Below are 26,904 nucleotides of genomic sequence, written 5' to 3'. Positions count from 1 at the left end.
GTCTGGCAGACTGGTTGTGGTTGTAGTTCCTTTAATAAAATATGTTTTCATACAATTTGGTTTGTATCCAATTCTGATTTTGTTGTAATTATTGTTGTTGTTTAAAAAAAAAGATTTATTAATATTCATTTTATTTTTCAGACCAGCAACAAATATGGGGTGGTTTTCCTTGTCACCAAGTATGGCTACATTCATATGTATGACATTGAGACTGGAACTTGTATCTACATGAACAGAATTAGTGCTGACACTATTTTCGTCACAGCTTCCCATGAAGCCACCGATGGTATCATTGGTGTCAATAGGAAAGGACAGGTAAATTCATGATTAAGAACTAAATGTAAAAAATTTTCTTTTACTAAACTTTTAAATGGTTTCTATCCATTCTGATCCAACTTATTACTGTCTCAGCTTCGATGTCGTAGGTAATTGCAACATCTTTTGGTGTGTACAATTTTTAGAGGCTTGATTATTCATAGTTGCCATAAGTAGTTCCTAATCGCCTATGTTCAAGAAGAGTGAAATAGTTCTATAGAAAAATAGAAATATATGTATACATGTTTGATCAAGATATTGGTACTCCAAATATATTTTACTTTCATTTTTAGGGAAGGGGGGTGGGTGTCTTTCTTGGGGTATTAAAAAAAAAAATCTTTAAAAAAAAATAAATACAGTTTTATGTTGTGGTGTCAAGTTACTGTAAGGCAATTTTGCAAATGTATGCATAGTGTTTTTAAAAAATGTTTTATTGAGTGTATTGTCCTTTTCAGTCTGGTATCAATTTGTTCATTATTCATTCTCATTCTGGCCGTTTGCTGAGTGTATTTTGGAGGATTCTTATGCAATATTTTTATCTCTCAATATAGCTTACCATCATCTGCAAAAAGCCCTCCAACCGTCTGGCACACCATTTATGTATGTTAAAAGGAAAAGAAGTCCTTGTATAATTAATATATTATGGTTGTTAAGCCTCTCAATTAAGGTTTATTTGAAGCATTAATTTTATTTCATTAATCTCTCCTGTCAGGTTTTATCTGTGAGTGTGGAAGAAGAAAACATTGTCCAATATGTGAACTCACAGCTCAACAATGCTGATTTAGCTTTGAAGATTTCATCTCGTTGCAACCTTCCTGGAGCCGAGGATCTGTTTGTTGTGAAATTCAATAACCTTTTCCAGGCAGGAAATTATCAAGAAGCTGCTAAAGTTGCTGCAAGTGCACCTAAGGTAGGATTCAAACAAGCATATAAGTCAGGTCAGCTATTACTATTGATGCTATGCATTAAGATAAAATAATCACACCATCCGCCAGCTGGATATAAGGTACCAACTCATATTTATAGTCTGATTGATATAACTTAATGAGAAATAAAATGGCTATTTAAAAACAATACCAAAGAGATGATTGATGACAATTTCATTCATTTTATATATTAAACTTAAATCTAATCATCAGTGTGGAAGGTGAAAAAAGACAACCATAAATTTATGAATATAGTTTAGTGCTTGAACAGAATATTTATGAATTTCGCTTTGTGTCTTTTTGATTTCTTTACCAGGGTATCCTGAGAACGCCACAGACAATTCAGCGCTTCCAGCAGGTACCTTCCACTACAGGAACTTCCCCTCTACTCCAGTACTTTGGCATTCTGTTGGACAAAGGGCAATTGAACAAGTACGAGTCTCTTGAGTTGTGCAGGCCAGTTCTCCAACAAGGCCGTAAGCAGCTGGTAGAAAAATGGCTAAAGGAAGAAAAGGTATGAAGAAATGAAACTGTTAATGACTTTATTAATTATTTGTAACAAGCAAATCGTTTCTGAACGTGTCTGGTCCATAAACAAAATGGCCCAGAAGCGGTGCTGCCAAGTTTCCCACATTTTGCAGGCCTGAAGGCTCTGTCCCACAAATGACAAAAATGTCCCAAATTTTCCTGTTTAAACAAAGAATACATATTAGTTTCGTCCCATTGTCAGTTTTTAACTTTTAAATTTGTACTTGGCTTTATCATCATAATTATTCCATTTTTTAAATCATTTCCAATTATGCCATTATCATCTATATCTTAATAATAAGCCTTTCTTAATTTAATATACAAATAAGACATTAATTTATTTTCATTTGATAGGATGTCGGTGTCAGGTGATATTCATAAATACTTTTTGGTTTCTATTTATTTACTTTGTCAATCTCTTCTTCACTTTTTTCTTTTTGTCTTTATCAGTTGGAATGCAGTGAAGAGCTTGGTGACATAGTGAAAACAGCTGATCCAACACTAGCCCTGTCTGTCTACTTGAGAGCTGGAGTTCCTCAGAAGGTAATTTAACTTAATTTGTTAATCAAATGTAAAAACAAATCAAAGGTCTCTTTACAATACGATTCGCAACTCCCCTGTCTTTCGGTTGATGTCATTTTTTTTTCTCAGTTGAGGTGAAAGAGGGGTATCTCATGTCACTGAAATTTTATAACACTTCAAGTTGTTACATACTGATTTTATTTTTATATTATAGGATAACCTTACACGTCAGGAGGGGCTTATTTTTCTACTCCATTTGATTTACAGGTCATCCAATGTTTTGCTGAAACTGGTCAGTTCCAGAAGATTATTCTCTACTCCAAAAAAGTTGGGTTTACTCCAGACTACATTTTCCTTCTCCGCAACTTGATGCGCATTAACCCAGAACAAGGGCTCCAGTTTGCACAAATGATGGTGCAGGATGATGAGCCTCTTGCTGACCTCAACCAGGTATGAATTATTTTTTTAAAGGCAAAATAGCTACACAGGAATTTTCATGCTTCCTTAGATCTAGATATTTGACTTGTTTGAAGAACCTCAGCTTTGACTGTTGATGTCATTGGTTTGTGTTTGTGTTTTATTAGGGCTATTTTTTTCACTCACCCTCCTTGTCTAATAACGATTTTGAATTTTTTTTTGAGATGAAATGCAAACATTTTCCTGCTGTTTAGTTTTTAAAAGTTACATAGGAATGTTCTCTCTTGAAATTGAATTTAATGTGATTATAATGTGTCCACTGTAAATTAAGAAGTCATTGTGGAAGTCTAGTGGGCTTTTGTTTTATTTTGTCATTTCACATGTCAGATCCAGAAATATGCAGCTTCCATGCTAACCTGTTACCACCTTTAAAAAAACGGAATGAAAAAAGAGGTTTAAAAGAAATACCAGACCTGCTAATCATCTGAAAATGTAACATCATTCATTCATAACATTTGGCTTTGTCTCTTTACATGGCTTTGATTGGCTAGACGCTTAGATGAGACATTCAGTGGTTATCAGTAGGGCCCATGCAGGCAAAAGAGAAAAAAAATAACAAGCTGGCATACATAGGTAATGAGATCAAAGAACCAGGCATCTGTAGAGCGAATATTTGGGAAAAACTGGAACTCAACAAAAAGGGTGTACCATGTGCAAACTTATTATTGTAGGCATTTAAGATTATTTTGTGGAAGTGACAATGACCAATTCATAAAGGTTTACAAAAAATGGAGGCATCGTATGATAGGAGTGAATGTCCATACAATTCAATGATAATGAGTGTGTTGATAAATTTTACTTGCTTTTTTTTTTCACATTGCCATTATCATCAGAAGGAAATTTAATTTAATTTTGTTATTTCTAGATTGTGGATGTTTTTATGGAATTCAACTTAATCCAGCAATGCACATCCTTCTTATTGGATGCTTTGAAGAACAACCGTCCTTCTGAAGCTCCACTTCAGACAAGACTCTTGGAAATGAACTTGCTCTCTGCCCCACAGGTAATTTATATTTGTTTTACTGTAGCTGAAGCTTTCTAAGTTAGGAAATACATCTGTCCAACAGTCAGTCGGGGATCACCAATAAGTTCTCATCATTTATTTACTTTTATTTTTTTCTGATACAGTCAACAAAAAATTGGATGCTTTTATTGCAGTGTGAATCATGGGTACTAGTCAAACACCCCCACCCCGATATCATATGAGCCACAGAGAGAAAACAGCAAGGCTAATAAAAATAAATTGTTATATATTTTACATTGAAGAGGCACTAACTGGATGAATTGTTTGCACTTATTATTAATAATCATCAAAGAGATAACTATTTAGATCAATATCATGTATTGCAAATCTATTTGAGAGCATACTGTGGCAGCATGCTATCCAACCTCCTCTGAAATTTGGATTTGTCATCAAGGAGAAGTGTTTGTTCATAAAAAATGACTTAATGGTTTTCATTATTCTTTCAGGTTGCTGATGCTATTTTAGGAAACCAGATGTTTACCCATTACGACCGTGCACATGTTGCCCAGCTCTGTGAAAAAGCAGGCCTTCTTCAAAGGGTAAGTGAAATCCTTGTGAGGAAAAATATGTTTAAGATAGCATTAAGTTCAAGATCTGTTCAAAAGTTACTTGTGAGGCTTTGTGGTCTTGTGATATGACACTTTGCTTCTGACCTGAAGGTCAAAGATTTCAGTCCCTTCTCTGTGGCACAAAGTTCGAATCCTTGGAAATGGCTATTTGCTTGCATTCTGTTGCCTTATCGAGTTGGTGAAGAATGAGTATCTGGCTGGTAATGGCGTATGTATATGTGAAAACCCCAGCAAAATTGTAGTTATGCTTTTCAGGTGTCACATCTCATCCATCATGTTGAGTATTGCTCTTTACTAGGTACCCATTATGAAATGCATTGAACATATTAAGTTGATATTGTTATGAAATAGATCTTTTTTGTGTGTTTTTTGTTGTTGTTGCTGTTTTATTTTATTTTAAATTTAAAGCTGGACATATCCCATATGCAAAGATTAAAATAATTGGAAATATCCTATATCTTATTACACTGTATTGAACATCACTAAAAGTTAAAAAGTTTCTTGATCTCAACTGGCAATATATTTTCTAGCGAAAGTGGCATCACCATTGATATTTTTTTGTTTTTCTTTTCTTTTTTTCTTTACAGGCTTTAGAGCACTACACAGACTTGTATGACGTAAAGAGAGCTGTTGTTCACACTCATCTGCTCAATCAAGAGGTAGAATTATTTTTAAACATTCGTAATGAGAAGAAAAAGAATAAAATAATGAAAGGTTGAAAAGGAGATTAAAAATTATTATCTCAAAGAAAAGTTGCCTGTTACTTATCAAAGTTCTCTTGTTATTTGAGCAGGCTTGATTTTATCACATGGAATTACATCATACATGGTAAACATATTGTTCATTTTAATATAAATAAAGGAAGCTGGCAAAATCCCCAAAATAAACATGTGTCATTATGACCTCAAAGTGTGGCAAGAACTCAATTGCTTATGGAAGCACGATCGCAGATTGGACACGGAATCGGAAATTGCATGGGAGAATCCAAAATGGAAATATGTTTTCAACAATTCCTCTTTGGATTATTTCAATATTTCCTTAAAATAGACTAAAGATAGTCATGCAGGGAGTGAAGAATTTTTTTTTTTTAATAAACATATTGGATAACAGCTGCGTTTTCTTTTATCCATTTTCTTTTCAGTGGCTTGTGACTTACTTCGGCACCTTGTCAGTAGATGATTCTTTAGAATGCCTCAAGGCCATGCTTACTGCCAACATCCGCCAGAATTTGCAGGTCTGTGTCCAGATTGCATCCAAGTACCATGAGCAATTAACCACTGAGAGCCTTATAGAGCTGTTTGAATCATTCAAGAGTTTTGAAGGTGAGTGCCTCAACCTCAATTGAGATGGTAATGGAATCAGCCCACACTAGCAATGCACATTGCAAAAGATGGGTGGTTTACCATTGCACAACAGGAGTCATATTTTTCTCACAATTTTAAAACAATAAGAATTGAGTTGTAACTTATTTCTTTTAAGATTTTATTTTGTGTATAAAGATAAAAATGTTTTGTTCTTAGAGTGCTTTAGTATTGTCTTTAATCACAAAACATTTTGTCTCAATTCAGGTCTATTCTACTTCTTGGGCTCCATCGTCAATTTTAGTCAAGACAGTGAAGTTCACTTCAAGTATATCCAGGCTGCTTGCAAAACCGGTCAAATCAAAGAAGTCGAGAGGATATGTCGTGAGAGCAATTGCTATGACCCAGAGAGAGTGAAGAACTTCCTAAAAGTTAGTGTTTTGTTACCTATTTTATTACATTTTTTTTTAAAAAGAAGAAAAAAATATACTAGGTCGTGCTTTGAAATTTGGTTGTTGGATGTTATTATTATTATTATTATTATTATTATTATTATTATTATTATTATTATTATTATATTATTATTGTTATTATTATTGTTATTGTTGTTATTATTATTACTATTATTATTATTATTATTATTATTATTATTAGTATTATTGTTTTCTTTCTTATTTCAGGAGGCAAAATTAACAGATCAGCTACCTTTGATTATTGTTTGTGATCGCTTTGACTTTGTACATGACCTGGTGCTGTACCTGTATCGTAACAACCTGCAGAAGTACATCGAAATTTATGTACAAAAGGTAATATTTTTTCTAAAATGTTGCTTTAAAAATTACTGCAATCTGAGATGGATGCAAAAGATCCTGTTGATAATAATTTGATTAATATAGAAGATTTACAATCAAAAAGTGCTCAGTGATATTCAGTAAAACCAGTTATAACTCCAAATTTGTTAACACGGTAAACAGTTGCCTTAAATTTAATACATTCTGTGCAGACAGAATAATGGAGTTTCACTGTTAGAACATACTATTGAGTTCAAAATGCAATTTAACAGTTTACCTAGTAAAGATTTTAAAAAATGGATAATCCATAGCTTGACTGGTATTTAGTTTTTGGTACCTGTGAATTCAATAATAAATATTTGGGTATTCCTTTTTTTTAATTTTTTTTTTTTCTTTAGAACTAATTTCAGTCCTTCATTTCCTTTTAAGTTTGGGTTGTGGGCAGGAGATATTTATTCTTTCTCGAGTTGATGAATGACCTCATTGAATTCTTTATTAAATGAAATGTTTTGTTGTATCATCCAGGTCAACCCCTCTCGGTTGCCAGTTGTTGTTGGTGGATTGTTGGACGTAGACTGTACTGAAGATATCATCAAGCAACTAATCTTAGTTGTACGTGGACAGTTCTCAACAGATGAGCTAGTGGAAGAGGTTGAAAAGAGAAACAGGTGTGTGCCTTTAGAAGGAGTTGGAGGGTTGTTTATGGTTACACTTTACAGGTTGAAATGATCATCTCATGCCCTCACATATTACGCACACAAAAGTCTTTCAAATGCACATTCACAAAATAGAGAGAGGAGATGGTGGGGGGATGAGAGAGAAAGAATGGTCTTTTGTCTCAATTATTTTAAAAAAATTGGTTTCCTATTCGTATTTGTTTGTCCTTGAACTTTGAATCATTTCAATATCCCTTCATTTTTGCTTCCGTTTTCTCTACAGATTGAAGCTTCTTCTACCCTGGTTGGAAAACCGTGTCCATGAGGGTATCAATGAATCTGCTACCCACAATGCACTAGCCAAAATTTATATTGACAGTAACAACAATCCAGAACGATTCTTGAGGTACAATTTTGTATTTTTATCCCATTAGTATCATTGTTTTTTGTTTTTTTAAAAATAATTTTTCATTTTGCATTTAATTCATTTTTTGGGTGTGTGAGATTGTATTTTCAAATTTTTAATTATTTGATAAAAATTTCCATTCAAACTTTATCTGTCTTCTTTAAGCTAAGGTAATTGTTGTGGTGGCATGGAAAATGATAATTCTGCCAATGATGGTGATATCGATAATGATAGTAATCATAATGATTGAAAATGAAATTGAATTATAATGCTGATTACTCAATGTATTTAGGTATAGTATCTCATAAAGAGATTTAATTTCTGGGCTAATGTGAACTCTGATGATCATTTGGTATGTCCTATTTTAAGATATCAAAATTAAGACCAGGAAAATTTCTCTTATGTCTCTATTTTTATTTTTATATCATACAACAATATCTTTTCTTTGTGAACATCTAAAATTCATTTTTTATTCTTTTTTCAGAGAAAACCCACATTATGACAGCGTTACTGTAGGCAAATACTGTGAAAAACGTGACCCCCATTTGGCCTGTGTAGCCTATGAAAGAGGACAGTGTGATGAGGAACTCATTAAGGTGAAGGATTTGTAATACAAGATTGTGTTCAGTACAAAATTGAATGACTATGAGGTTATTAATTTTCAACTAGTAGTACTCGGACTGAACATGTTGCTGTGTTTTCGAGAGATCGGCTTGGATTTACAACTTGACCTGTGATTTGTCAGCTTAATCTTCTTCTTTCAGCTTATCCCGCATTTTGCAGGGTTGCCATTATGAACGGCACATCTCCATGCATCTCAGTTCATAGCATCATCCTCCTCCAGGCCCAGTTCTTTCATATCGTCCCTTACCCTATCCAACCATCTTGTCTTTGGGCGTCCCTTTTTCCTCTTTCCCGCTAATTGTATATCCAGTACTTTCCTTCCCACATACTCCCTCTCTCATCTCTTAACATGTCTGAACCATTTCAATCTATCTTCTCTTATTTCTTGTCAGCTCAATGATGGTATATAAATGGAAAAGGCATTTTGCACACGTTCACCTTATCCTATCAGGGATGGATGTTAAATTATGTAAAGTAGCATTGTTTTCATATGATAGTCTGCATGTCTTGTCTAATGGATTTTGTTTTCTTTTCCTTTTAAATTTTATTTTGTTTTTGTTTGGAGTGTATATGCGTGCATTTTGATTTGATTTGAAGGTAATTATTTTTGAGTGATAAGCACCACTCTGGATTATCATCAGAAAAGTGTCTCAGTCAACTAGCGTGAGTTGACTTGACAAGGTAATCTAGCATGACGAAATGCAAACTCGGGTTTCTTTGGGTTATTATATGCAAAGACGATGCCAATGAGTCATTCTGCTTAAACTAGAAATCAAGCTTTTAAGTTACTGTTTTCTTTTTTTTTTTCATTTCTTTTTCTTTCTTTTTTTAATTTTTTTCATTTTAGATAAGCAATAAGTCAATATATATGACCTCTACTCTTGCCATGGCAAGACACAGCGTTAATATAATGCACCTAACTTCAGCACATAGAAATGTCAGGCTGAAACATGGGCATCCCTGTTAAACACAAAATATGTTTATCATAGAAACTGACAAACCTCACTTGTCATTTTTCTAAGGGCATGTTGTGCCTAATAGGAATTGATTAGTATTTACCAAATTAATATTTGATATCAATAAATTTTGTTTTCTGTATGTTTGTTTTGGCTTGTCTCATCCAGTTAGTAATCTCAAATAATCTCAATATAAATTTTATAGGTTTGCAATGAGAACTCCCTGTTCAAGAGTGAAGCTCGCTACTTGGTTCGTCGTCGTGACCCTGAATTGTGGGCAACAGTCTTGAGTGAAGAGAATGAATTTAAAAGGCAACTCATTGATCAGGTAATCTTAATGTTTATTTCCTTGAGAATTGTGTAAAAATATATTTGACAGTCAAAATTATTCCTACTTCAGAGGGCGTTTCAGTGTCCTGACACATGGCTTTATTTGTTTTACTTGAGCTCATTCAAAATTTATCCTTCATAGTAGAAATTAAATATGCAGCTTACATACAGGCTGTTCTCAATTTCCAGTATCTCTACCCTTTTTAAAATAAATCTTGTATATTGTAATCTTTCATAAATCCATAAATAATCAGTATTCTTTTATTTCGAATTCATTTTCAGAATTTTCCAATGTTTACCCCTTATAAAACCAAGGATAAAGATTATAAAGATTTTTCAAATCAAGATTTCAAGATAAATATGGAAAATTATTTGTAGAAGCCATCTCCTCCCCTATTAAAAAAAAATTAATTTAATTATTTATTCTTTTCTGTCTATTCAGGTTGTTCAGACTGCTTTATCTGAGACCCAGGACCCAGAGGAGATCTCTGTCACTGTGAAAGCTTTTATGACCGCTGATTTGCCCAATGAACTTATTGAGCTTCTGGAGAAAATTGTTCTGGAAACTTCTGTATTCAGTGACCACAGGTTAGAATTTCTTGTACTTATTTGTAGCTTTTCTTGCATTTTTTTTTCCATTGAAAGCAATGACCTCTCTTTGAAGGCTGGGAAGGGCAACACTTGCTTTTTTTCCCTCCTACCACTTTGCTGTTTGTTCTAGTCCTGTTAGCCCCAGCTAAGATCCTTTACCGAGAGAAATAGTCAAATGCATAATTTCTTCTTTTTTTTTTTATTGTTTTTTAATTCTTTTCCTTCATTATTTATCTGTTGTTACAGGAATCTTCAGAATCTCTTGATTCTGACTGCCATCAAAGCTGACCGTACTCGTGTGATGGAGTATATCAACAGATTGGACAATTACGACGCTCCAGACATTGCAAACATTGCCATCACCAATGAACTGTATGAAGAAGCTTTTGCTATCTTTAAAAAGTTCGAAGTCAACACCTCTGCAATCCAGGTATGCAGTTTAATTACAAGGACAATTCAGAGGCCTGAATTCTTCATCACAACAAATAGTTTTATGGATTTTTTTTTTCACGCCAGCATGTGTTAATCATGCTGGTTATCTTAAGTCCATAGACAAAACACTTGTGTAAGGCACTTTGCACATTATATGTCTCTTGTGTGAACAATATCTTGGCTCCATACCGTGACAGATATTTGGAGAGTGGTAGCACAAAAAATTAAACGTGAGTTGTTTCATAAAGAAATTTAAATGTTAGTTCTTGAACACTCAGAGAGGGTGAATAAATGAATTTTTGTGAAATACATTAAGCATGATGAATTTGAAAATGTTCATATTTAATTTATGTATTTTATTTGTTGATGATTTTCATCAGTCAAAATGCAAGAGCTCTCTGTTTCTCACGCCTTATTGTTATCAATTATTTTTGCAATATCTTGATTAATGTCAGACACCGTAAATATACTCTTGTCTTGAATTCATCTACCAGGTGTTGATTGACAATGTGAACAACCTTGACAGAGCATACGAGTTTGCCGAACGATGCAATGATCCAGCAGTATGGAGCCAGTTGGCCAGAGCTCAGCTAAACCAAGGCATGGTGAAAGAAGCCATCGACTCTTACATCAAGGCTGATGATCCATCACAGTACATGGAAGTTGTGTCGGTTGCCAGCAAGAGTGGTCAGTCTTTTCTTACCCAATCCTTGTTTTTTTTCCCCTACTTAATCTGTTGTATCATTACTAAAGAATGATTGAATACCATAATGAACGTCAAAACTATAAAAAAAAATATTAAAAACATTTTCCCATTCGTGTTTCATTACTTGCCAATCGGCTTAGGTTTGTAGTTGATAACGATTTTTGCAAATGTAATTTTCAGATCAGATTTATATACTTTGACCATGATGCTTTGCGTTTAATAACGTTCCATTTTGAATTGGTCAAGGGGCATTTTATTTGAGTAGATAGATTAAGTTTTTGATGAGGTTATTCTTACTATTTATATTTATATATTTCACAGACAACTGGGAAGACCTTGTTAAGTTTCTTCAAATGGCCCGCAAGAAGGCTAGGGAAACGTTTGTTGAGACAGAGCTGGTGTATGCCTATGCCAAGACTAACCGCCTGGCTGACATGGAAGAATTTATTTCAGGACCCAATCATGCTAATATTACTCAAGTAATTCAATTCTCTATTTAAAATTTTTTTCATAGTGCGAATCTGCCAACTTGAACAAAATATCAGAAAATTTTTTTACAAATCACAGTTTTACTACTTATTTACTGTTCATTATACTTGTTGGCATGTAGGGTAGCACAGTTTTACTAAGTAAAGATAGATCTAAACATGTGAAAAGTATTATCGTACTATGGACCCTACTATTAATCTAAGTTCTTGATTCTGAAAAAGAAAGTTACACAATTGAAGCGCAATACCATAGAGATACAGATTTGAACAACAACAACAACAAAAAAATTCCTTTCACACTAAATTCCCATAGAGGCTGAACTTTTTTTGGACAAAATGCAAAATGGTTTGGCATAGTCATTAAAACATTTACAACATAATGTAAACAATTTTAAAGATTTTAATAGATTAATTTTTAAAACTGACAAGCTTTTCGTCTTTTTCTTCCCTTTGCTAGACCACGTGCATTTTAAAATTCATTTGTATACAATATTTTGTGTTCACATTAACCATTTTTTTTGCATGTCCAGGTTGCTGACCGCTGTTTCGATGACAAAATGTATGAAGCTGCAAAGCTCCTGTACAACAATGTGTCTAACTACGCCAGACTGGCTATCACATTGGTCCACTTAGGCGAGTACCAAGGGGCTGTTGACAGTGCCAGGAAAGCCAACAGTACTAAGACATGGAAAGAAGTGAGTGGCTATTGTTTTTACTTCATTTGTGTTGAGCAAAAGTAACGTTTATGCAGGTCTAATAGCCCAACTTGTCATATAGTCTCATTGTTGTGATGGAAATACTCTCAAACCAATGTAAAATATTGTCCATTTCAACAATTTTAAAACTGGTCCATAATTGCATTTGGCTGTCACAACTGTTAATATGTGCATGTAGAGTAAAATTATATAGCTGATTAGATATTTCAATTAACACCAATCAATAAATACAATAAAAGAAAATTTTGGTTTTGAGTCATCTCGTTTGATTGAATTTTGAAGAATTTAAGATTGATGTTTCACTATATTTTTCCTACATTTGTTTTCAGGTCTGTTTTGCATGTGTTGATAATGAGGAATTCCGTCTTGCTCAAATGTGTGGTCTGCATATAGTGGTCCATGCTGATGAGCTGGAGGAACTTATCAACTACTATCAGGATAGAGGCTACTTTGAAGAACTTATTTCATTGTTGGAAGCAGCTTTAGGTGAGTTCAAGATAATGTTTTAAGAATAATATGAAGAATATTTCAGATCAGTAATCAGAATGAGATGGCACTCACTCTCAATTAGTCAAGACGAGTGATGATAGTGTCTCAACTCTCCCACTTTAATTTTCATTCTCACTCTGCCTTTCCAAGTGTTTATATCATCATATGCTTTTGCATTGTGAAAAATCGCTTTAACAACAAATAATAGTAGAAAAAAAGTCACATCTTAGTTTAGTCAGCAGGAAGCTGGGCCGTGTTCTGGGGATGTAAATGGGGATAACACTTAGATTAAGCAAATTTTTGAAGGGTTGTTCCCCTTTGATATTGGATAAGATATCCTTTTTTTCTAGTCTGCGGGAGTTTATCTAAGTTGACTGAGTTGTAGTAACTGATCAATGTCTTTTTTTAGTCTATAATATTGTACGCTAGGATTGTACACATTTTATTTTTTTTCAGTCTTCCTCTTTTTTTTTGTTTTTTTGATTGACACTTTTTCGCCTCTTGTGGTTGACCACTTAGTCTAATTTATAGAAAATGACTTTCTCCCCCACCACTCCAATTCTATATATTACTTATTCCTTTGTTTTCAGGCTTAGAACGTGCACACATGGGTATGTTTACTGAGTTAGCCATTTTGTATTCCAAATTCAAGACGGAGAAAATGAGGGAACATCTGGAGCTGTTCTGGTCAAGAGTTAACATTCCAAAGGTAGATAGCTTTTTTTTTTTGGCTTCGAGTTTTGTTCCTTTAAAAAAAAAGTGTATTGCTTTGTTTGGAGCCTGCCCCACTGATTTACGACTCACAAAACAAAAATTGACCACTCGGATCATATTTGTTAATGACAAACTCAGTAATTGTAATCCTGCATTTGAAATGTACTAGACGGTTAAGTGAATAGTTAAATAGTATTTGGGGAGCCTGTTCTTATAAAAAAAAAAATACTCTGCACCAAACTATGCCCTTGTCTAGCTAAAGCACTGGCTGAAGTCATATCAGACATACATTATCGAAATAGTTTGAGACTGATTTCTTTCATCAGAATGTAGAACTTCTCAATCAAGGAGGCTCGTGTCTACAAATTTTTAAATATAAAAAGCTTAATGGGCAGAACATTCATATAGGAATTCTCGAGGTTCGTTCTGCAAGCATTTTACCTCATTATTTAGTCCTACATTCATATCAACATAACCAGTCAGAAAAATGATAATGATAATGAAATGTTTACTGTATCGACGATTCCACCTCCAAAACTACCTACATTATTATCTTTCTATTTTATCTATCAAGCTATTTATTTATATCGATGTATTTATCTATATTTATCTATTTATCTGTGTATTTTGAGCTTTGTTTTTATTTTTAAACAATCTTGTTTTCCAGGTTTTGCGTGCAGCAGAGCAGGCCCATTTGTGGCCGGAGCTTGTCTTCTTGTATGACAAATATGATGAGTTTGACAACGCCATCACCACAATCATGGCTCACCCCACTGAGGCTTGGAGGGAGCCACAGTTCAAAGACATCATCACTAAGGTAAAAAAAAACAAATAAGATGGTGCTATTTTAAGTGCACTGGAAATTAAATAATAAAGAAAAATAGAAAATTGTTATTTTAGTAAATCTCATCATTTAAATCATTTTTAAAAAAAAGAAAATGAGCTCTTTTTTTCTTTTATCGCTTAATATGTTTTTCATTTATTACTTTTTAAATTAAAAAAAGAATTGTTTTGTTTTGTTTTATTTCATTTATTTATGTATTTATTAATTTTTTAATGTTTTTTTGTATGTGTGATCAGTTAGAGTATTCATTCCTTACAGAGAATATCTTGTTCAGTTTTCTTCTTTTGCTTTCTCCCATAGGTTGCCAATATAGAGTTGTACTACAGAGCCATCCAGTTCTACCTGGACTTCAAGCCCATGCTACTCAATGACTTACTAATGGTACTCACTCCAAGGCTAGATCATACCAGAGCTGTTAACTTCTTTATCAAGGTGAGTATTGTAGATAAATTCAGTCCATGTTCCCTTATTCATAAGCCACTCTACTTTTGTTAACTGGTTATTTTGCACTGATTAGTTTTCTGTACTTTGAAGAAATTATCATAAAGTTCTCTAATTAAAGGCAAATGCTCATTGGTTTTGGCAAAGCAAGAAACAAATTATTGTAACCAGTATTCAGATATTAATGTTGACTGGTTATCATTTTTTAGATAGAATGCCTAAGAACGTATTATCTTTTTGGCTGGTAAGAAAGAAAACAATTTTTTTAAAACAAACTCAAAACACACAAAATAGATTTGACTTAAAATTTAAAAATTTTAAAACAACATTCATGATTTGAAGAAGATTAGTTCCAACATTTCCTGATAAAAAACTCATTGAGTTTCATAACTTAAAGTATCTTCCATGCTTCCATGCAGAAAAGTAACCAAGTCTATTTTAAAAATTTAGAACTTTTCTAAAGGATTGTTTAGGACTGACCTTTCTTTACAATAATGAAAGTGAAAAATATATTATTTTTGTTAGAACTCTTCCACCCTCCTTCTCTTCTTTTGGTAATTAAAAAAATTTTTTTTGGTAACATCTTTGTTTTAAATTGTTCAAGGTGAACCAAATCCCATTAGTGAAGCCTTACCTGAGGTCAGTGCAAAAGAACAACAACAAGGCCATCAATGAGGCATTGAATAACTTATTAATCGAGGAAGAAGACTACCAAGGCCTTAGGACATCTATTGATGCCTATGATAACTTTGATAACATTGCCCTGGCCCAACGCATGGAGAAACATGAGCTGATTGAGTTCCGTCGAATAGCCGCCTACCTGTACAAGGGCAACAACCGTTGGAAGCAGAGCGTGGACTTGTGTAAGAAGGACAAACTCTTCAAGGTAAAATGATGGGAAGTTAATTAAGGAGGCATAACTGTCGGGAGCAGCTGTAATTCAAAATAAAGCTACCCTGTTGTTTCTGTAGAACAAAAAAAAAGATATATATATATAAACATCTTCATAAACCGAACTGCCTTCCTGTTAGGAAAAGTTGTTTATAAAAAAATATGAACTTTTACTCCTGAAATTTTCAACTTTGACTGCTTGACTTGTATTAATGATCTTTTAAGCATCTAAATCCGGTGGGAAATGTGTGAAGTCCAGGGAATTTCACATTATTTTGTCATGGGAATTTGCACTGCAATGAATATTTTCCCCATTTCTTACCCATCCTGGTATCACTCTGGTAATAATTCATCACCCACTCAGTAAACATGATAAGGGTGTTTGATTTTCTTTCATGAGTAGGTTGGCCTCATAATTTATAAGTACATATTTATTTGGCCCATTTTTACTGTTTCACTTTGTTCTTTACTTTAAAAAATGGTGATAGTAATAATAATGATAATAATAATAATAATAATAATAATAATAATAATAATAATAATAATAATAATAATATGGAGTAGACAATATTTTGCATTGGTTTGCGATTTTTTTCCACTACTGGGCCCATAAAAAGCTGGATTATCAGACCTTCAAATAAGTACACAATGTATTTAAGTCCAACAGTGAAAGGATGTATGCACTTATTAGAAATTAAATATCCACCCCTCTTTTCCAGGATGCCATGACATATGCAGGTGAATCCAGACAAACAGAAATAGCAGAAGACCTAATTGCCTGGTTCCTGGACAATGGTAACCACGAGTGTTTTGCTGCCTGCCTGTTCCAATGCTACGACCTGTTGCGTCCGGATGTGATTTTGGAGTTGGCCTGGAGACACAACATTATTGACTTTGCCATGCCATACATGATCCAAGTCATGAGAGAATACACCTCCAAGGTAAAAAGTGGTTTTGGTTTAAAAGAAAAACAAGTATATGTAGGTTGTAATGTACAAAACTGAACATAAAAAAGTACAAAATACCACACAACGAATGTTTCAGGTTCAATACCCTTCTTCAGCCAATAACAAAAACAGTTAAATGTTAATAATGCAATATTCTTCGTTTAGTATTTTGTTCTGTTTTGAAGCTGTTTTTAAAAAGTTATTTTTAGTTCTCTCTCACAGGCTCAACGGTACCATAAGTGGTTTATTTCAAATTATTCTTTCAATATCAGTTGACATTAAAATACTTATATCTTTCCTAGTGTTTTGGGGATTGCATACACAAGTATGCGACAACTGAAAGAAAAGTTATTTTGGCACTGCATTTGAATAATAAGTCTCATTATCGTTTTTCAATAGGTTGATAAACTTGAACAGTCAGAGTCTGTGAGGAGTGAAGAAGAACAAAAAGCAGAGGAAAGGCCCATCGTTCTAAGTAAGTAGTTTATGTACAGAAATTTTGTTTCTGGTTTGTTTTTTGTTTGTTTGTTTGTCTTTGCTATACAAAAGTATATTTTTAGAAATTTACACTTCCTATTTGAAAAGTTTTTAATGTTTCACACAAAGCAAATGATTGTTATGAATATATTAGTTTTTTGCAAAGTTAATGGTTTCCTCTCTATGTGCTTTAGAAGTGGGCATATCAATTTCAGACTACATTTAATATGAACTTAATGAAGCTTAAAATGTACAACATCTACAAAAGATATATATTAGTGCTTGAATTTTGTGCTCTAAACTGTCAATAGTGTTTGTCTGCAAAAATTACCTCTTGGACTTGAGCCAGTATTGTTAAAATTAATTCAGTGTCCTCTCAGGCCACCCACAAAGAAAAGATCTGATGGTTTTCCTCATTTGAATGTGAACCAGATCATTTTGGTAATATGCAGGTGGGTTATAATGTAATTTATTGTTATATTTAGTGTGTCATTTCAAATAATATTTCTGTTCCTTGACAGCTGAGCCCCAGTTGATGATCACTGCCGGTCCTATGCAGATGCCTGCCCAACCGGGATATGTGCCTGGTTATGCCCCAATGCCAGGAGCTGCTCCAATGCCAGGTGGTGCTCCCATGCCTGGAGGTCCCATGCCGGGCTATGGCGGCTACTCCATGTAAATCAACAATTAGACCCTGTGATTGGGGTATTGAATATAGTTAGAAAGAGAGAATGTGAATTATAATGATTAGGTAGTAAGGTTTGGTTGATCGGTTGGTGTTGTGATAAAAGGAAGTCTGTCCGATGAACACATAATTGTTGCGAAAGGTTGATGCAAATATTACAATGATGATGATGATGATAATGTTGTTGTTGAAGATGATGATGGGGAACAATTGTGCTGTTATCTTGAAACTTGTATAGGGTTCTGTCGAAATGCATGAAAATGACGTACCGTCAATATTGTTTATAGTTTTTTGTTTGTGGTTATTTTTCTTTTATAGGTGATTGTTTCAATTTACAAATGACTATTGTTGTGATTTCTATTGAGAATTTTTTTTTTTTAATATAAGTATTTATTTTTCATATTTAAAGATGAATTTCACATGTGTTAATGCTCATTTTTGTGATCATTTTAAATATATTCATACATAATGCCTGTATAAATGAAAGGCTTATATTATAAATTGCTGTGTATAAAAAAAATGGGCTAAGTTCAGATGATCTTATGTTCAATTATCACATAAACGTCTTGATCTTTAAGTCTAGATTGCATCGTTTTTTTCCCCCCTCTCCTCAAATTTCCTTCACGTCTCATCAGCTTGATGGAGTTAGAATGACTATGCATTCCTAAGGGACTTTGATGGCTGATATCAATACACAAAAAGAAAATGAAAAAGAAAAAAAGAATGGCAATTGTAATTATAGATAATAAAATAAAAAACAAGCGAAAGTCACATTTCTGGGATTGGTTTCCCAGCTTATTTATATCCTTTTGTAGAATCCTTTTATTTCCATAACATGCTATTCAGAGAACTGTTGTCTTTTTGTGTTTGTTTGTTGTTTCTTTTATGGTGTCATTTCTGGTGCATTTTCATAAAATCCAACCAGATTGTCATCTATGAATTGTAAGTTTAGATATTCTCATCGATCCCATATCCCATGATTATAATTACATTTTCGGGTATGAAAACCTTGTGTTATTTAACTTATTTTATTCTCTATATGAAGTATGATTTACTGTATGAATTAATCTGTTGTTTTAAATGCAAAATTTCGTAAGGCTGTGGCCATTGACCTTTTTTTTTTTTTAATTATTATTTTTTTATATTCTTATTTGTTTTCTTTTTGTAGTTTCATTTATGACATTTAAAAGTTGGTTCCCATCCCCTCCCATAGTTGTAACGCAATCCTTTTAATAGTGAAAGGTTGATGCTTAGAGTTACCATAAAGCCACGTGTATGCCATTGTAATTGAAAACTATTGTGAAAAGATCAAAACATACTTTTGTGTTAAAACAATTGTAGATTGAACAGATTGACTGGGACGATTGGTGATGTGATATCAAAATCATCTTATTTGTATAGATTTCTTTAAATAAATAAATAAACAAATGCTTTTTTTGTGTGTGTTTTGTTATGATTTGAATTTCCTTATTTTCATTCAAGTTTTGACTGGTGCCCATTCTTGATATATACACAAACCTTTTTCCTCTACAGCCAATCTTATTTGATATAACTAGTGTGCAATCAATCCATTGACAGACTTGAATTGATTTAAACTTGTTTAGTCTTTTTTTATTTATTTCCTTTTTAAAAATTATATTTTCTCTTTGTTTTAGTCGAATTTCACTATCAACAAACAGTCTATTCACTCACTCCTCTTACCCTTTTCTTACATGTATTTAAATTTTCACCCATAAGAGCTATATAGATAGTTTTAAAATGTAAGGAGACTACATTACACTTGTTTATTTCATTTTATTATATATAAATATCACCATGTGTTAGTCTGAATGTGTATGTGTGGTGTGTGTGTGTGTGTGTGTGGTTTTTTAACTCTTGCTCTGACACGGATTGGATTGTCCATTGGAATTTATCTAGTAGTTAAGTTAATTATGTGAAAATTGTCAAATCTTGTATTGTGGTTACGTTAGTGATGTGTTCCTTCTGATGTATTTATTATGCCGGTAAATTAGGAGTGGATATATTTTTGTCTAATTATCTGTTTTTGTTAGCTCGAATATTATCTGCCGATGTCATATTAATATTTAGTAGATGTGCGTTTTCCCCTTCTAAAAAGTCAATCTTAGGTATTTGTTTGAAATTCAGTGCTGGGTCACTCATGTTCAATGATTTACTGGTGTGTTTAATTCTTGCATCATTGCCTTTGCAATTTCCATGAATGTAGTGATTGTTCTAACAAATGTTATGTGAAACACTAAATAGACAAGATATAGGTTGGTTTAAAAAAAAAAACAGTTGTTAGAGATCACTGGTGTAGTTATATTTGTGTATATCTCTAATGCAATTGCAAGGGAATTAATAATAATAAAAAAACTTTGGTCACTCCTTCTCTTGACTTGATTATGCCGGGTAGACAAAGGTGTATTGAATATTATATAATTGTTGTTTTACTTCTATGTGTTTAGAACTCTAGTTGAAATGTTGATGTTGTCGTCATAATCACCCAATATTCATTTGGTGTATGGAACTGTACCTTATCATCATCGTGGATGAAATGGGAATGAATGTAGTGAGTTCAGTCGATAGTCAAAAACATTGCAACTTTGATGCTATCGGACGTTGAGAGTTGAAAATTTATGAATCATTTCCCGGTTTGAATGGTGCATTTGGAGTTGATATCTTTTTTTCTATTAAGATAATTTCTGTTTTATCAGTGCTGCGGTTGTAGCATGTTTTTTTGTGTGTGAATATATGTGGACAAGACATTCCTTCGCATTATTTCTTTTATGGTAATATATTTTGTCATTTCAGAATCGTACTCAATTTTTTGTTTTTTGTTTTTGAAATGTATTGTGAGTCAATAATGCGCTTTATCTTCTTCTGTGAATTAAAAAGAAAATACTCCTCAAGATTGAGTGTTGTTCTCTGCTGTTTTCATACATCGGAAACTCAGTGAGCAGTTTCTTTGATAAAATTAGGGAACAGCGTCCTTTAAATTTGTTGACTTTTTTATTTGTTCAAAAGCCAGTCTTGGTACACAGTGCTCACATTTAACTGTGTTATCCTCTCTGTACTTCTATTTTCTTTAATCTGTTGTCTCTTTCCATGTGACTATATGTCTGGGTCCAGGAATGAGACAATTGATTTTGCTAAGGGTCTAGCCAGGAATTTTTGTCCTAAAACAAACATGAATAGAAACCATATCATTAATAACGTGTATTATTAGCAGAAAAGCTTTTGTGAAATATTAGAGGTTGTTTTTTGTTTTTTTGTCAGTCCAGATAAGTTTTTATTGGGGTAATGGCTTAAAGAATTTTTTTTGTTACAGATTCTTATATGCAAGGCAGCTTTTTTTTTGTTTTGCTTGTATATGCTGCAACTTCTCTAGTAGAATTTCTGTTGTAATTACAGCAATCTTTAAATCAACTCTTAATTCACATAACTATTTACTCACTCTTTATAACAAATAACGGAATGCATCCCCTCCCCCCACAACCATCCCCACCTTGTCAATGTGAATAATAAATAATTTATTGCAATATATCTTCTTTTTTTTTTTTTTCGCCTTACCCCGTTTTAAAGTATTTTCCCTACCATTTGAATAGAGGATGAGACCCTTGCATTGAATAAACGTCATTGACCATTTTATTTTTTTCATTTTCTTTTACTCTACACTCATAGTCAATCAATTTCAAGTTGTCCTTCTTCGACAGAGCTGTGATGATGTTGATTCTTTGCTGTCGTTAAGAACTTGCTTTAAAACCGTAGCCTACAAAAAGCTCTTTTTAGTTGTTAAGCTTATGCTTTACATTAAGGCAATGTCAAATCGCTTGTGCTTCAATGAAAGCACTGTTGGGTTGCTGGCCTGTGCTCTGTTAGACCACTCAGTCCTTGCTCACTTCGCTTATCCTCACTAAGCAATAAGCCAAATTTATGCGCTTTAGGACGAACGTGAACTTTGTTGATTAAGGTTTTAGAAATGCATATTGTATCATAATTTTTATTTGATTTTTTTTTTTTTTCTAAAATTTACCTCCTTCCTCAGTCCACTCCTCTTTTTATTCTTCTAATTCATCGAAAAAGAAAACAGTTAAAACAGGGCAGTCCACGGATGTAGGGACTGATGGAATATATTACACCCCCTTCTCATCCTGTTTTCCTTGGCATTTCAAAAGCCAATAATTGCTGGTTACCAATCTTTTCATTTCTAAACATTTTTGTTTATCATTCTCGCTCCAATTTCGTTAATGAACATTGAATCTGGAGTAATGAATGGTCCCCCCTCCCCATCCCCAATTGCTTTCTGTCATTTAGAAGTAAACAAATAAATTGTGCACTGTATGCTTTAACGATGATAGTGGTGACGATGATGATAATGATATTGATGGTATACGTAATTTGAATATTTGCAGAGTCATGATTTCGTGTAGAGTGACTAGATTAAAAGTGTATTTGTCCTATTATTATTATAATTATTGTTATTATTATTATTAATTATCAAACCATTATCTGTGGTTCAGAATTATTAAATATACCAAATGTAATTCCCAGATGTTTGTTGATTTGTCTTTGGCAATGGGTGATTCCCCTGGGTGGGGTTTCCGACCTCCCATAGTGGGCATAGTACATACTGTGTCTTCTATCCCCCTATATCTGTTTTCCAACTTGCTTTCTGTCTTTGTCTTGGAATGAAATTACTTGGTTTTGTCCTGGCCCTGGTCGGATACCCTAGCTGGGAGGGAAACAGTCAATGTATAGTTAGTTTTTGGAGGTGATATTTTTTACCTTGTAAATCATCTTTGTTATGCTGGGTGGGGTTCCCTACCTCCACAATGGGCAGGGAGGTACTTACCGTGTCTTCTATCCCCTTATATCTGTTTTCCATCAACATGCTTTTCTGTCTTTGTCTTGGAATGAGATTGCTCGGTTTTGTCCCGACCCTGGCTGGAGTCCTTGGCTGGGAGGGAAACAGTCAAATGCATAGTTATTGTTTTGGGAGATGAAATTTTTTTTCCTTGTAAATCATCTCTCTGTTATGTATTATTAAATTTGTTATTTTTAATGTATAATGAAATGTAAGCATTTGAGTGCATTCCTCTTTGTGGGATCTTGTGCTTGTGTCTGGGTGAGACTTATAGGTGATATCAGACTAAGTACATTGATGGTATGCTCTTGGAATCTACATCTGATCCCTATTTGTTCCCAATTCCCCTATGTCTTACTTTTTCTTGGGTGCCTTAATTGTAATTCTAGAACTTTTTACTATCCCATTTTCTTCCTTTTTACTGGCGCTGATATAACCTAAATGTGTTGCAAGCGCCGTAAAACCCTTAAAAACAAAAACAAACATCCTTGTTATGCATTGTATTATTTTTTCCTTTTTGACGGGGACCTGTGCTTGTGTCTGGATGAGACTTTCAGGTAATCTCAAACTAAGTACACCGATAGTGTGCTCTTGGAATCTATATCTGTTTCCTATTTGAATCAATTTCCCTTTGTCTTACTATTTCTTGAGTGCTTTAATCGTTATTTTTTAACTTTTTACTATCCCCGTTTTCTTCCTTTTTACTGGCGCTGATATGGCCTTAATGTGTTTAGACCTGTAAATTCTCAGTCAATTAACTGAAATCAGTCAATTTGTCAAATTCAAATATTTAAAAAAGGAAAGAAAGAAAGAAATAAATTAAAAAAGAAAGAATTCACAAATCGTAGTCGAATGACCGTAAAATAATTAGGAGTGTTCCACAGCGCTACGCATAGCTCATGGGGACCGTTTATATTAACGATGTATATATTGCCAAGACAAAGCGACGCTTTTTATAAAAGGCGTGTCTGAACACTTCCCTGGGTATTTTCACACATCCTTCGTTAAATTATTTTTTCACTTTCCAATCCGTCGTGATCCCAACTGTAGCCAATTTTAACTGAGCCACCGAGCGATAAATTTCACTGTTTCATCTAAGCCAAAATTGACCACATTTACCCTTCGAGTCTCAAAACTATGATAAAGTAAATTGCGAAAGCCGAAAGTCCGTTATGTAGACATCTTCAAATCGAAAGTTAGGATAGATTGCTACAAGCACATTTCGATTGCCTCACGTTGTAAACAAACTGGTTGACCGTTTCTTCACTGATTGAGTACCTGATCATAAGGAACAATGGTAAGTAGCCTAATTAATTCCCGTGCAAATCAGGACGTTTTCTGGCATTGTTTTGCTCAAGCCCAAGCGAGCTTGCTGTTTTGTGGCGATTTACCTTCATTTCGATTCTTTGAATTTTTCCGCTACGCCTGCCGAAGTTTCTTCTTGATAATTCACTTCTACTTAATAATTCAGTGTATTGGCCTGAAGTACGCCTGCCGAAGTTTCTTCTTGATAATTCACTTCTACTTAATAATTCAGTGTATTGGCCTGAAGTCATATTTATTTAAGTTTTTTTTCTCTGTCATTTACTGATTGAAAATCTAGTTTGCTCATTGCTTACATTATTCTAATGTTCTCACAATGGCTGAGCTGTTCGTGGATCGCAATTCAGACTTGTCGAGCATCGATAAAGATGTGAGTCCCGTGAGGAATAAATTCAATTGGTCATGGCTAGAAGTTAAAGATGATAATGGTGATTATTTTTCTATGTCAAAAAAATTCCAGAGGCAGGAATATGACTTTGATGAAGTCATCTTTACCTATATGAATGACATGCTTATTTAGCATTCCTTCTACATCAAATTATGACAGTCATACTTCCAGACTTCCAGTAAGAAATAACACCCACTATTTTGATATATTGTATTTATCACTCTCCTCTCCAATGATGCCCTTATTTTAAAAAAAAATAATTGAATCTTCAGTTAGTCGAAGAGTTTCAGTCAATTTTTATAGAGCTCATTTACAGGTCTATGTGTTGCAAGCGCCGTAAAATCCTTAAAAACAAAATAAACCTCTGGGAGAGAGACTTTTAGGTGATCTCAGACTAGGTATTTTGATACTGTGCTCTTGGAATCTACATCTGTTTCCTATTTGAACCAATTCCCCTTTGTCTTATGTTTTCTTGGGTGCTTTATAATTGTAATTCTAGAACTTTGTACTATCCCATTTTCTTCCTTTCTACTGGCGCTGATATGACCTTAATGTGTTGCAAGCGCCGAAAACCCCTTAAAAACAAACACATAAAACAAACTAACCCTTTGTCTTTTTAATTGTAATTCTAGAATCTTTTCACGATCCCATTTTCTTCCTTTTTACTGGCGCTGATAGGACCTAAATGCGTCGCACTGGGTGGGGTTCCTGACCTCCCATAGTGGGCAGGGAGGCACTTACTGTGTCTTCTATCCCTCAATATCTTAGACCTGTAAATTCTCAGTCAATTAACTGAAATCAGTCAATTTGTCAAATTCAAATATTTTTAAAAAGGGAAGAAAGAATTGAATAGAGAAAGAATTCATGAATCGTAGTCGAATGACTGTAAAGTTGATTAGGAATGTTCCACAGCGCTACGCATAGCTCATGGGCCGTTTATATTAACGATGGATATATTGCCAAGGCTAAGCGACGCTTTTTAGAATTGCCGTGTCTGAACACACCCCAGTGTATTTTCACACAGCCTTCGTGAAATTATTTTTTCACTTTCCAAACCTGTCGTAGCCAATTTTAACTGAGCCGCCGAGCGATAAATTTCACTGTTCCGTCTAAGCCAAAATTGACCACATTTACTTGAAGGACAGGAAAAGTATGAAAAAGAAAAATTCGAACACCGGAAGTTCGTTATGTAGACACCTTCAAATCGAAAGTTAAATGATTTCTACAAGCACATCTCGATTGCCTCATGTTGTAAACAAACTGGTTGACCGTTTCTAAGTTTCTTCACTGATTGGGTACCTAATTATAAGGAGCAATGGTAATTAGCCTAATTAATTCCCGCGCAAATTAGTTTTCTGCCATTGCTTTGCTCAAGTGAGATTGCTGTTTACCTTTCATTTTGATTCTTTGGATTTTACCGCTACGACGAATTACGAAGAAGAGTTTCAGTTTCAGTCAATTTTTATAGAGCTCATTTACAGGTCTAATATCTGTTTTCCAACATGCTTTGTCTTTGTCTTGGAATGAGATTACATGGATTTTGTCCTGGCTGTGGCTGGATACCCTTGCTAGGAGGGAAACAGGCAAATATAGTTTGGGGAGATGATATTTTTGTCTTGTAAATCATCTCTCTTATATGCACTGTATTATTTTTGTTTTACAAATATATGATTTGTAATTGAGTGTTCTTCATAGTGGGGACCTGTGCTTGTTTCTGCATGAGACATTTAGGTGACCTCCAAATAATTACACTGATAATGTGCTTTGGAATCTACTCCTGTTCCCTATTTGAGCTTACTTTCCTTTGTCTTCCCTTTTCTTGTGTACGGTACTTAATTGTAATTCCATAACTTTTTACTATCCCAGTTTCTTCCTTATTACTGGCGCTGATATGACCTAATGTTACAAGCGCCGTAATACCCTTTAACATAAAACAAACAAACATGTTGCAATCGCCGTAAAACCCTTAAAAACAAACATCTCTCTGTTATTCACTGAAAGTTATATTTACTTGTTTTGAATAAGGCCTTAAACATTCGAGCGTATTCCTCCTAGTGTGAGACTATTAGATGATCTCAATCTAAGTACATTGATGGTATTCTCTTGGAATCTACATCTGTTCCCTATTCGAACCAATTTTCCTTTGTCATACTTTTTCTTGGGTGCTTTAATTGTAATTCTAGAATTATTTTTTTAAAACTATCTTATTATCTTCCTTTTTTCTGGCGCTGATATGACCTAAAAAAGAAAAGAAAATCCCCTTATGGAATTTCGGGCGGATGATTTGGACGTCAGGTTGAGTCATCTATACAGTAAAATCCGAATAAAGTCAACACTTTCTGCTTAAAGTCAATACTTCCTGCTGTTCCCAAATTTTCTGTTCTTTTATTGTTCCATTGATAATTGATAAAGTCAACTCGGCGTAAAGTCAACCGATCTTTCTGGTCTGGTGGTGCTAAAGCTACTTTATTGGATCTCACTGT

General features: G+C 33.8%; 1 protein-coding gene across 1 annotated transcript in view; it reads left to right on the top strand.

Annotated features, from left to right (window-relative positions):
- LOC144967294 (clathrin heavy chain 1-like) overlaps nucleotides 1-22,390 on the top strand; it is a 28,185-nt gene extending 5,795 nt beyond the window's left edge. The window contains exons 7-34 of the mRNA XM_078904354.1: nucleotides 142-315; nucleotides 1,028-1,225; nucleotides 1,558-1,755; nucleotides 2,220-2,312; nucleotides 2,559-2,741; nucleotides 3,634-3,771; nucleotides 4,239-4,331; nucleotides 4,949-5,020; nucleotides 5,503-5,683; nucleotides 5,930-6,093; nucleotides 6,343-6,468; nucleotides 6,979-7,121; nucleotides 7,393-7,515; nucleotides 8,000-8,111; nucleotides 9,301-9,423; nucleotides 9,868-10,013; nucleotides 10,263-10,446; nucleotides 10,943-11,135; nucleotides 11,476-11,633; nucleotides 12,173-12,337; nucleotides 12,688-12,844; nucleotides 13,438-13,556; nucleotides 14,229-14,378; nucleotides 14,706-14,837; nucleotides 15,451-15,732; nucleotides 16,457-16,678; nucleotides 17,084-17,159; nucleotides 17,683-22,390. Coding sequence (XP_078760480.1) covers nucleotides 142-315; nucleotides 1,028-1,225; nucleotides 1,558-1,755; nucleotides 2,220-2,312; nucleotides 2,559-2,741; nucleotides 3,634-3,771; nucleotides 4,239-4,331; nucleotides 4,949-5,020; nucleotides 5,503-5,683; nucleotides 5,930-6,093; nucleotides 6,343-6,468; nucleotides 6,979-7,121; nucleotides 7,393-7,515; nucleotides 8,000-8,111; nucleotides 9,301-9,423; nucleotides 9,868-10,013; nucleotides 10,263-10,446; nucleotides 10,943-11,135; nucleotides 11,476-11,633; nucleotides 12,173-12,337; nucleotides 12,688-12,844; nucleotides 13,438-13,556; nucleotides 14,229-14,378; nucleotides 14,706-14,837; nucleotides 15,451-15,732; nucleotides 16,457-16,678; nucleotides 17,084-17,159; nucleotides 17,683-17,840 — 4,263 coding nt within the window. The 3' untranslated portion in view covers nucleotides 17,841-22,390. The remainder of the gene's footprint in view (nucleotides 1-141; nucleotides 316-1,027; nucleotides 1,226-1,557; nucleotides 1,756-2,219; nucleotides 2,313-2,558; nucleotides 2,742-3,633; nucleotides 3,772-4,238; nucleotides 4,332-4,948; nucleotides 5,021-5,502; nucleotides 5,684-5,929; nucleotides 6,094-6,342; nucleotides 6,469-6,978; nucleotides 7,122-7,392; nucleotides 7,516-7,999; nucleotides 8,112-9,300; nucleotides 9,424-9,867; nucleotides 10,014-10,262; nucleotides 10,447-10,942; nucleotides 11,136-11,475; nucleotides 11,634-12,172; nucleotides 12,338-12,687; nucleotides 12,845-13,437; nucleotides 13,557-14,228; nucleotides 14,379-14,705; nucleotides 14,838-15,450; nucleotides 15,733-16,456; nucleotides 16,679-17,083; nucleotides 17,160-17,682) is intronic.
- The last annotated feature ends 4,514 nt before the right edge of the window (nucleotides 22,391-26,904 follow it).

Source organism: Berghia stephanieae, chromosome 3 (assembly GCF_034508935.2).
Source record: "Berghia stephanieae isolate SIO BIC M18660-M18661 chromosome 3, UCSD_Bste_1.3, whole genome shotgun sequence".
NCBI lineage: Eukaryota > Metazoa > Mollusca > Gastropoda > Nudibranchia > Aeolidiidae > Berghia > Berghia stephanieae.
This window is presented reverse-complemented; position numbering and strand designations above follow the sequence as displayed.